Source organism: Diabrotica undecimpunctata, chromosome 7 (genome assembly GCF_040954645.1).
Source record: "Diabrotica undecimpunctata isolate CICGRU chromosome 7, icDiaUnde3, whole genome shotgun sequence".
Classification (NCBI taxonomy): Eukaryota; Metazoa; Arthropoda; class Insecta; order Coleoptera; family Chrysomelidae; genus Diabrotica; species Diabrotica undecimpunctata.
In genome coordinates this window covers 86,980,731-86,993,207 of record NC_092809.1, presented here as the reverse complement: position 1 = coordinate 86,993,207, position 12,477 = coordinate 86,980,731, and the positions used below count along the sequence as shown (strand labels likewise).

General features: G+C 32.0%; 2 protein-coding genes across 2 annotated transcripts in view; one reads left to right on the top strand and one right to left on the bottom strand.

The window, feature by feature from the left end:
- Positions 1 to 12,477, bottom strand: part of sel (canopy family protein seele) — a 178,126-nt gene that overhangs the window by 125,613 nt on the left and 40,036 nt on the right. The window lies entirely within an intron of this gene.
- On the top strand, positions 3,622 to 4,580 carry LOC140446119 (uncharacterized). Its single transcript, XM_072538652.1, has 3 exons — positions 3,622 to 3,973; positions 4,211 to 4,384; positions 4,540 to 4,580. The coding sequence occupies exons 1-3, from the start codon at positions 3,874 to 3,876 to the stop codon at positions 4,578 to 4,580; spliced, it is 315 nt and encodes a 104-aa protein (XP_072394753.1). The 5' UTR covers positions 3,622 to 3,873.

Here is a 12,477-nt window from a genome sequence, read left to right as displayed (position 1 = left end):
TAATGTATATGGTATAATTAATATTTATCTGAAAAAATTAAAAAGCATCAACATTCAAAGTAAATTTTGAAACATACAGCTCAAATTTTCCTAACTATAATCGGTTCACAATTTGTCGATAGCTCACTACAAGTTTAACCCTAATTAGAGAACTGAAATACAGACAGGATAATACGATATAATAGTAAAAACCAACCTGAAACTGACCGTTTAAGATGTTTTCGACTAACCCACCTTGTATCTGAAGGAATACAATACAGCAGTCAACCTTATAATCCAATTACGAAGGTATTTTGGTAACAGATGACCGACCAGTGTCGTAGAGTATATGATTGAAACATTTATTTGAACTAAATAAATATATTTTTTAAATTGTTATATTAATTGTATTTTTGTTTTAATAAAACTTCTTTCTTTTATTCAAAAATAAAAAGTTTCTTGCCATTTGTAAAAGATACATTAATTTAATTAAAGGGAAAGGCGCCAAATGTCGCCTGGCAAAATTTTCAATGTGTTTTAAATGTATCCATTATTTTCGAGTCTGGAGAAAACTAATATTTTTGAAAAATTTTAACGCAGAATGAAAGATTACATTATTACTGAGGGCAGAAAGTCCCTGAAAACTTCTACAATGTTTATTTTAATGTTATGTAATAGGGGTGAAAATAAAAGAGAAAATATAGTATAATTTTTAATTGAAAATATTGTATGCAAAAGAAACTTTTTATTTATTCTAATAAATATTTTATTCTGCCTTTAAATTTTTCAAAAATGATTTTTAGTTTTCTCAGGATTTGAAAAAAAAATGGATACACATTGAACATTTTGACAAGCGACATTTTGCGCCTTTCCCCTTTAATACCTTACGATTACAACTACTATTACTTACCTTATATAATTACGATTAGAAAACTATTCAAATTCAAAATAAATAGGATCAACTTCGGAATCCGAGTCGTATTGAGGGTTAATAATTAGGTTAATAATCTCTACGGTCGTATCAATTATGTTATCAAGATCCCACATTTTTTGTTCTTCTTCTATTACATGTCTTACTGCATCTTTCCAGTTTTGTTCTGTAATATGTTGTAAAGACTCGTATAACAATTCACGTACAGCTTGTATTTTATATGACGTATTTTTTCTAGCCACATAACTTTTCATTTGTGCCAAATGAGTTCAATTGGATTTATTTCGCAGTGGTAGGGTGGAAGTCTAAGGACTGTGATGTTTCGCCTTTCCGCCATTTTGTCAACTACGTATTTCTTGAACTTAGATTTGTGTTGCCGGGCAATTTTTAAAAGTTCTGCTTTTATCATAAGGTGCATTATCTAATACTATAATTGAATTTGGTGGTATGTGTTGAATCATCTGCTCAAAATACTCTTCGAAAACATCAGCTGTCATCTCCCCGTGATAGTCTTTTGTGCTTTTGGACTGAAATGCCAACAAACCATGCTTAACAAATCCTTTTTCACTGCCAATGTGAGAAATTATTAATCTACTGCCTTTACCAGAAGGTGGGGAGATACCAGTAGACCAACCTTCCATAAAGGCTTGCCTGGAGCTTAATATATTTTTATCTGACCAAATTTTTTTTAGAGTATGACCTGAGTTTACCCACGTTTTATCCTGGTAGAAGATTGGCCTTCCTTCAGCCCGGAATTTTCGTATGGATCTTAGATAATTTCTTCTCCAACATATTATCACCTCAGGAACGCCTATGATGATACAAATTTTTCGACCGTTTTATGACTTTGAGACACATGCCGACGATCAAGTAGTCATCGCACAAGATGAAGAAGATCTCAGCTTTATGCTCAGAAAACTAGAAGAAGAATATAAAAACAACGGAATAGAAATAAACTTAGAGAAAACCGAATACCTAACAACAGAAAACAAGGATATGAGAAACCTAGAGATAGACGAGGGAAGACAAATAAATGGAACAGATAAATTCAAGTATTTAGGAACCATAATATCGAACCAGGGAACAACAGAAGAAGATATAAACAACAGACTGAGACAAACAAGAAACTGTATAAGACAACTAAACTCAGTGTTGTGGGATAAGAACATTACGATAAAGACAAAAAAGAGAATATATAATACCCTGACAAGAAGTATCCTGACATATGGGTCCGAAAACTGGACAATAAACAAGAGAAATAGAAGTAGAATAAGAGCAGTAGAAATGGAGTTCCTGAGGAGAAGCTGTAGACTTACAAAAAGACAGAATTGAAAACGCAGAGATTAAGCGGAGAATGGGAGTGCAATCAGACATAATCGACTATATAGAGGAGAAGAGACTATCCTGGTACGGTCATCTCAGAAGAGCAAACAGAGGACGCTGGATAAACAAAATCACAGAATGGAGCCCGATTGGAAGAAGAAAGAGAGGAAGACCCCGAAGGTCATTCAGAGACGAAATCGACGAGGCTATGGAGAAAAGAACCCTGCGAGATGGAGACTGGAATGACAGGGAAAATTGGAGAAAACGGTTGAGTGAAGGAAGACAGTGAAAACTGTGGAAATCCTTAGTAGTAGTAGTAAACAAATTAAGGACTTAATTGGATATTATTTATAGAAGATCCGATTTTAAAGAACTTTTCGAAGAATTTTTCCGAAATAATTGTAATTCTTAAGTACTTGTTACGATGGCAATGACAACCGTAGAAGTAGAACGATGTTTCTTTACATTGAAACGTATCAAAACTTTTCCTAGAAGTACTATGGGACAGGATCGACTAACTGTACTCGCAATGTTGTGACTTGAAAAAAAAAATATTCAAGAAATTCCAAATTTGAATGAATTGGTTATTGAAGAATTTATCTCAAAAAACACAGGCGTCTTAACTTGCAATAAAAAACTTATTTGTAACATACAACTTCATTGTGTATAGTTTTTTGGAAGTATAGTTTTCTTATCTCGGGCTACGAATGGAGCGGTGGATCGCGCTGAGGTGTGAAAAAATAAAACCGACTATACTGTTAATTTTATAATACATGATATACTGACAACTGATCCTACTTTTAACTGTAAATTGTTGAGTGGGTGTCCAGGCAATTCCAATGAATTCAAAAACTCTGCATAGCAGAGTAGTAGATTCAATCGAATATACATATAAAATCTAATAAAAAAACGGTCCAGCCGTTTCGAAAGAATGTGGCAACTAACTCTGTGACACAAATAAGTATGTCACACTAATTTCGCTATTAAAAGATAGGGGTTGGTAATAGAAGGGTGAAAATTAAAGGTTATAACGCCTCTTTGCTTCAATAACGTGACAAGTGCAAAAACTCAATTTTTTTTTATTTGATAATTAAAACCGCCGTGTCAAACTTTATTTTCTCCGAAAACGCGGTATCTATTCAGTGAGTAATGGCAAATATATAAGGAAAAGAGACAGCGGAAAGGTGCTACTTTGCGATGTCACGCTATCTCTTTCTTCAGAGTGCTTTGTTTCAACGAGACAAGACAGTTGTCACTCCGCGCGCGAGGAGGAAGGTGCACTAGTTTTTCGACAAGAACGTGATATCACCACAATATTACATTGTGATTGCAAAGGTATGTATTCATTAAATATTATTTTTTTATTCTATAGTGTGATATGTCTATTTTAAAACAGTGTTGTTGAAAAATGTCCTTGGAGTGTGAATTGGTATATATCTTCGTGTCACACTATTGCTGAAAATATATAAACTTTGCTTTGTGTTATCTACGGATACCACGTTGTATATGATAAAAGTTTTCCCAGTACAAAAAACAAGATCAAGATACATACTGATGTTTCGTTCTTCCAGAAAAAAACAATATTTTTATGAGGATTATTTTTAAATATTACATTGTTCATACTAAAATAAATAACTAGTATGTACTTATTTTTTCAGATGGAATCGCGATCTAAGAGGATCCTTGAACTTGCAATGGCAACCGAGAAATCGAACAATTCCGTTCTAATGAGTAGTACAGGTATGTAAGTTTTAGTTATCTACGAATTATTTAGGCACCCATTAGACGATAGGTTTTGCTGTCATTTATCGCCGATTCTGGCTACGATTGACCGAAAACTTGTGTAAAATTTAAATATCTGTGTCAGGTACGGTATGCCTAACAGGTTCGAGTATATGACTTTTATTACTATTATCTTCTGATTTATTCTTATCTTCTATTATATAATATTATTAAATTTGACGTACCGTTTTTTAGATAATGACACAACATTAAACATACAGAATGGAACTTCAAACATAGAGGACTCAATGTTAACAGAAGAAAAAGTTGATTTAACAGTTCCGAATCGTACTCGTTGTAATTCGACTAGCAGTAGCTCGTCTAGTGACTCGTCAACCAGCTCATCAAGTAGTAGTTCTTTCAGTGAAGGTAATTTTATGTATTCAATTAATGTTCATTTTAATGTAATCAAAAGCATTTAATTTTTTTTACCTAATTCTAGTAATATTCTATTTAATGTAATCAAAAGCATGTCATGTTTTTATCTAATTCTGATAATATTCTAATCATAATTTTCTTTACAGATACCGACGACTCCGTAAAAGACCAGACTATGAAGATGTAGAACTAAGACATCGTAATCGAAGAAATGCTTCATGTTCTGATGAACAAAATTTACCTTTCAGCACAGTAAATCAAGACGATATTTTATATGAAAGTGTGAATCTGCTACCTAGGGAAGACTATGAAATGATACCTAATAACCTTACACCAATACAAAGTGACCCATCTGATAAAGAAAATATAAGTGCCTCTCAACAGAAGTTAAACAAATACAAATTGTAGTCCAAATAAAGTAGGAAAAAAAGACGGAGGCAAGAAGATAATTGGCAAAAAAATGTAGTAAAGAAACTGAGAAATAGTGGAAAATCTTATCAAACACTAAAGGCAAAGAAAAACATTCCAGAACGAACATTGAAACCATCTTGCAGAGAAAAATGTGCTTTTAAATGTCGGTTAAATATCACAGAGGAGCGACGTTTGCAATTATTTAAAGAATACTGAGATTTAGGAAACATCGAAAAACAGTGGTCATTTATCGCAAACAGTGTTGAAGCAGTCATCCCAAAATATAGACACGTTAAAATAGATGCCGATGGGAATATTGCACCTTCTCGTGGCAATAACAACGCTTTCTTTTTAACTGTTGCTGTGTAAAGACTAGAGTGTGTAAACTATTTTTAAAAATACTCTAGCAATTAATAACCGTCCTATTGAAACGGCCTTAAAGAAGAAAAATAGAGAGAGCAACATTTCAGCAATGAAAGATAATCTAGGACGTCATGAAAATAGATATAAGGTAGATGAAAGCGTTAAAAATGGCGTTAAAACATTTATAGAATCAATACCAAAAATTGAATCTCATTACATAAGAGCTAACTCAAAAAGATATTACATTGATGGCAGCAAAGCGATTACCGACCTACACAGAGACTATGTTACAAAGTGTAAATCACTAAATGTACCTTTTGCCACATATTTGATGTTCTACCGTATATTTACTCAAGACTTCAACATATCATTTTTTGTTCCTAAAAAAGACTTGTGTGATGTGTGTGAAGGTTATAAAAATAGCACCGAGGAAGAGAAACAACAAATAAAAGAGAAATACGAAACACATCAAAGTGAAAAAGTTCTCTCACGTATAGAGAAAGAAAATGATAAAAAAGACAATAAAATTCTGGTCGCAGTGTATGACTTGCAAGCAGTATTCCAGTGCCCAAAGGGGAAATCTCGGTCTTCTACTATAAATCGAAATTGAATATTTTTAATTTAACCATATACAACATTCAGAATAACTGTGTTGAAAGCTATGTTTGGGATGAGTCAAACGCCCATAGAGGTGTGAATGAAATCGGTACATGTGTTTACAAGTACCTTAAGAAAGTTTCAGAAACATCCAACAATTTGGACGTTGTGTTTTACTCGGATAATTGTGCAGGCCAGCAAAAAAATAAATTTATGATCTGTATGTATCTATACGCAGTAAAAACAATTGAAAATCTTAACTCAGTAACGCATAAATATTTGATAAAACGAGGGAGATTCTGCTCATTCTCAAATTGAGAGAGAAATTAAACGCCAATTAAGATCCGGCCCTATGTATAGACCTGACGCATTCATTGGTGCCGTAAAGGCTGCAAGGAAGAAAAGCGAGCCCTTCCATGTTAATGAAATGTGTTTCGCCGATTTTTTTGACTTGAAGAGTTTATGCAATCAAATGAACTTTTCTTTGCTGAAAGATGAAAATAATGAGACAGTAAAACTAGCAGGTTTAAAGGTGATTCAACTTAAAAAAAGCGAACCCGATGCTATATTTTTTAAAAATTCATACGCTGACAAACAATTTCAGAAAGCTGTAGTTATTAATAAAAAGAAAAAGAGCAACAATTTGGAATTGAGAGATGCATACAGCGCAAAACCAGGTATGCCTGAAAAGAAAAAAGCGGATCTCATGGATTTGGTTAATAAAAACCTAATTCCAAGATATCACAGGCCATTTTATGAATCATTGTAATTTTAAAAGTCACGTGTTATTGCTTGTTTTGACAGACAATATTTTCAGTGTTACATTTTCGTAATTTAATAAAATTATTTCGTTTAGAATTTAAGCTTTTACACATTATTAAGTACCTTTAAGAAATAATTTTAATTTAAGAATTATTGCACTTTAATTTTGCCTTGTAGTTCTGTTATTGGTTGTTATAGTTACACTTTTTCAATAAAGAACATATTCTCAAATCTAAAATATTTTATTTCGACAACGTTTGTTTATTGTATAACCCAGTAACATAACAAAAATAATATCATCAACAACGTGATAAGTCAGTTTGTAACATTCGTCTTATTACATTTTTGCAGGAAAAGTGTGACATATTATCACCTTTTTCGTAAATATGCAAATTTTTAGCTAAATTTATTACATCATCAGGCCTATCTAATATTTTCAGAGACGTAATTAGTTAACACTTATAGTTAATATTAGATGGACTATAAAAATGCATTCCTTTCGAGACAATAATTTTTTTTAAGTTAAAAATGACGCTCCTGTAAAATTGTACTTTTTAACTTAACATATTATTGAAGCAAAGAGGCGAATATGTATTGTTCAATGCCACGTTGTAAAAAAAATAAAAATAAAAATGTTGTCCAATAAATAGTAATAGAAGGGTGAAAATTAAGGGCTATTGTATTTCTTAACGCCACATCGTAAAAAAGCAAAAATAAAAAATTTTGTAAACAAAATTAAAAAATGTTGGTGAACCACTCTTACCCCTTATGGGTATGAAAAATAGATAACGAACTACTTTCAGACCTACAGAATACACATGTAAAATTTCATAAAAATTGGTTTAGCCATTTTGGAGAAGTATGGCGACTAACTTTGTAACACCAATATCGTTATTAAAAAAAGGTGTTAGTAATAGAGGGGTAAAAATTAAAGTCTGTATGTATTTTTAATGCCACATCATAAAAATATAAAAATAAAAAAATTGGTTTAAAAAATTTTAAAAAATGTTTGGATTAAACCACCCTTACCAGGGGTATAAAAAATAGATAAAACCTTATTCTCAGACCTACAGAATACACATGTACAATTTCATCAAAATCGGTCCTGCCGTTTAGGAGAAGGAAGGCAACAACCTCAGGAGTTCCCCAGCGGTCTGCTTAAGTTTAAATTAAGTTAAATTTAATTGAATTAAATTAGATTAGATTGATTTTCTCAGGGTTCTTTACTACAAACGAAAATATTTTATCTTCAATTCGTGACTTCTAGTATTTTCTGGATGCTGGTTTTCTTTAGGGTAGACAAGAATAAAATTAAATCAAATTAAATTATAGTATATATTTTGAAAAATAAGCTGGAGTAAATTCTGAGAATACTATCTTCGAACCTCGAAATACATAGGCGTGCACATCTTCTAACTAAAACGTAATCTTAAAAGCAAAGTTTGCGTTTTTTTTATTATTTACTAATTTATTTGGATATTTAGAACAAAGAAATTAATCCAATCCAATACTGGTTTAAAATAAAAAGATACACATAAAAACAATAAAAATTCTATTAATTGTGAATGAACTTTCTTAAAAAACAAACAAAATTTTATTATGTGCCAATTATCTGATTTGTGAATTCAATTCTTTTTAATCAATTACTTTATGATATGGGTTTTAAAAAGCATATATGGTACAAATACAACGCTTATTTCACAAATAATTTGACTGACCTTTTTGATTTATTCTCTGTCATGTTTCTCGATGGACACTGATTTATTCCCCGATTGTATACACACAAAACTATCTAATTCTTCAAACACGTGTTCCTCCTTCCAAAACTGTTACAAAAAACAGCACTCGTTTAGATTCTCTCCAAAATTAACCTCCGACTCGTTTCAAAATTATAATAATGACACTCAGCCAAATGGTTTTCCTGCGTCGACTGGATATCTCGTACAAACGTTATATAAATTTTCTTTCTTTACTTACAGAGTTAGGTGTCTCTTCGGATACAAGGAGTTTGGGATTCTCGACCTGGTCTCGATTCGCCTTCAACTATTCTGCTATCGCCAACTTAACTCACAAACAACTAATACTTATTTTTCACACACTGTTCTCAAACTGGACTTCTCGTTCTGGATGGTAAAAATACAATGATTGAAATTTCCTGGTTCAATTTTCAAATCCACTGTCCTATTCTCCTATCCTCGTTCTTCCTAGACAATCATACACATTCATTCTTTCTACCTATCTTCAAAATTTCCTATTTTTAAATTTTAAGACATCAAGCGTGTTTTACCCACATAAGTTTTTCCCTAAATTAACAGAAGATAATACCGACTAATCTTTCTTTTGTGTCTATAGACAAATCCGTATTTGTAAAAGATAACGTCTAATTCATAGCATTACCTTCAAAGAAAAATAATATACAAATTGCCACTATACCATGCCAAAAATACTTGGGGCACATTGTGAGAGGTGAAAAGTACGAACTTTTAAGAAATATCATGCAGGGCAAAATTAAGGGCAAAAGAAGTGTGGGAAGAAGAAAAATATCGTGGCTTCGTAATCTACGTGAATGGTTCGGGTGTAGTTCGATTGAACTTTTTAGGCGCGCTGCTAACAAAGTCGCAGTGGCCATGATGATTTCCAATCTCCGTTAGGAGTGGCACGAGAAGAAGAAGACATGCCAAAAATACCATTGTCTATCAAACATTAATTTGAAGTTTTTATCTGATACAAAACCATGTACAATTAGTTGTAAGATTTTAAACAATATTTAATACTTTTTAAATAACCCAGAAATATTTTTCCTATACAAATTGTTCTTAGAAACTATTCACTATTGAAGTCCACTGTTCCCCGAAAACACATCTTAATTATAAATCATTATATTTACAAATTCTTAACCTTAAACATTTATTTTATTCTTGATCTATTTTAGAATCATAACAATATATTATATATACAGTGTAGGTAAAAGTTTATGGTCGGTATGGTAAAATTTAACAGGATATCTAACACAGATATAAAATCATATTTTCAGCGAATATGTAGACAAAGATAACAATCATATTTCCCCTTGGTCTCCCCTCCATATTTCTTATTGACGCCCATTGCCCATTAGTGAGACGATTAGTTCCGATCAGAGATATTTTACATATCTCTGATTCCGATTCTAAGATACCTAAGAAACTAGAGGTGGGTCTTTGACATTTTAAATATACAAATAGTACTTACATTTATATACGAAAATGGTTGCGTTTCGATTTAATTTGAGTTTCTTACCACTCCCTAACACGTGTTTCTGGGTCTACCCGTCATCAGAGAGAGTTTGTAAGAAAACTCAAACCAAACCAAAACGCACCGACTACTCTGGCAATTATAGAAAAAATAATTACCAGAGTATGCTACTAGAGACATCTAAATCTTAATTGCTATTGACACATTTAACTTCAACTTACATTTATATTACACATTATTAAATCGCGAATCGTCTAAATTTACATTTAAAAACATAAGTTTTTCAGATTTTGAACATGTGTTCACAAGGAACAGATTTTGTTACAATACTACAATATTTTATGAATATAGTGGTTAAGTTAGGATACACATGGCGATGGTTTTTCCACTACAGTAATGGACAGTTCCAATCTCCGTTCGAATTTTTTTGTGGGTAATATATCATCTGACAAATACATGTCGACTTCTTTTATATCTCTCGATACAGGTGTATGTTTAGATGAGTCATGTCCAATTCATCAAAAATACACCATAGACGTAAGTCATCTTTATCAGTTTCTTTTTCTTGTACTGGTTGATTTTCAATAGTACAATCTTCTTTTTCTTTTTTCATGGAAGTAACCAGCTTCTTAACTCTTTCTTTTGTTTTTTTACCTTCATTTTTATCAGAAAATCCCTGCATTTTAAATCATTATTTGTCATTTACGAATCTACGGTTTCTCACTGGTAAGCCAACTAGTTGATGGTTGATTCAAAAAAACTACGTTTGTGTAGACGTAAACAGAGGAGCAACGAACACTTTACGTCGACGAAGACGATTAGTTGATCTGAAAGACTACTACAAAACTAAAAATAACTCTTTCGGGACAGTGGACAGTCGGGCTATAGGTTAACGTTGAAAATAAAATAACTAGGTATTCTGATTAATGAATGAGTTTCGATTTACGATTCATCTGCATTTTCGAAGGTGATACATACTTCCATTAATAAAAATATTAGTTTAGAACAAAAGAAACAAATAGATATGAATTTACTAAACCTATGCAAAAAACTCGTTTCATCCGTTTTCCATAGTTGAAGAACGAGCTTTTAAAAAGTTGGCAGGGTGGATTCCTGGATATAAACCGCCAACAAGAAAAACTTTGTCAGGTTCATTACTTCATGAATGTTATATCAAAACTGAGCAAATTATTAGATCACATTAAAGTTGTTAAAGAAGTAGAAAATATCTGTATTACTACTGACTATGATTGATTGATTGGCGGTCAGACTAGTTGGACGTATGTAGTGTCGCTCCGAAATTAAATTCCAATTTTGGGTGGTTTCGAGTGTAATCTGCATGCAAATTAGTGTAAAGTGTATTTAAAAGGACCTTTATGTAAGTAAATAATCAGTTATCTGATTTTGAACTGTATTAAATTAATAGTTAGTTTTAATTGCCCTACGGATAAAAGTGAAACTTCTGAGTGGTCGAAACGAGTTGAGCTTTTTGCGCTGGACGGGTGATTAAGAACGGTAAACAATAATAATTATCAACAAAAACAATAGGTCTGTTATTCAGGTTTCGGTAAAACTATACAGAATAAAAAGGCTGAATTTATTTGCTGTTTTGATATTGATTGTATTTTTGTATTTACAAGTGGTAGAAGTCGAAACTGATTAGGATCGAGAATAATAGCTAAGATTTAACTGTAGAGGTAGGTGCGGCGCTTGTCGAGATTTGTAACCGTTACTTATAATATTTATATTTATAAATACTCTAATTATTTGAATAAGAAGAAAAATGGCGGATGGTAAGGTTGATGAAGATGGTAAAAGAAAAAGCAAAGAGGAGATAGATATATTTAGCAGGAGCAGAAAAGTGAGCCGAACGTCAGACAGGTCGAAACCAACAACGAATGAAACCAGCAGCCAGAACGAAATGATGGAACTAATGAGACAAATAGCAAGCGATAATAAAAAGAAAAACAATGACCTGGAAGAGATAAAAAATACAATGGGTAATATGATTGAGGAACTAAAAGAAATTAGGAAGGAAAATAGTGAATACAAATTGCAAATGAAAGAAATAATAAGAGAAAATGAAAATCTAAAGAAAGAAATGACAACGATGAAACAAAAAATAGATAAAATAGAATTAGCATTGGAAGCATGTCAGAAAGAAAAGAAGAAAAATAACCTAATTATAAGAGGCTTACCAATAGACACAATAGAAGCAGAGCAACTGGAGAACTTCATAGAAACAAAAATGGGAGTAAAATCAGAAATAAATAGGGTACAAAAGATAAATGAAACAATGTGTGTTATCGAATGTAAAAAATTCGAAGATAAAATGAAAATACTGAAAGCCAAGGGTAAACTAATAAACTATAAGCAACATAGAGTATATATAGAATTTGATCTAACATTAAAAGAGATAGAGATACAAAGAAATCTTAGGAAGATAGCAGCAGATGAAAAGACTAATGGGAAAAGGACAAAAATTGGATATGGTTTCATAGTTATTGAAGGCATTAAGTGGAAATGGAATCAAAAAACAAGCCAGATAGGAAAAATAACATACAATACAGAACCAACTAGTTCAAAAAACTAGCTGAAGAAAACACAATAACGGACCAAGAAACAAAACAGGCACAGAACAGGGACATGAGCAGATCTAAAGATAATAACACAAACGGGAGTAAAAACAAATTGAAGTACAACTTAAACACAGAAAAGAA

Bases quoted from the DNA above. Each gene is read 5' to 3' on its own strand.
- LOC140446119 (XM_072538652.1), top strand. From the start codon at position 3,874: ATGTACTTATTTTTTCAGATGGAATCGCGATCTAAGAGGATCCTTGAA. The intron at 3,974-4,210 runs GTATGTAAGTTT...ACCGTTTTTTAG, and splicing joins CGTTCTAATGAGTAGTACAG to ATAATGACACAACATTAAAC. The intron at 4,385-4,539 runs GTAATTTTATGT...TTTTCTTTACAG, and splicing joins TAGTAGTTCTTTCAGTGAAG to ATACCGACGACTCCGTAAAA.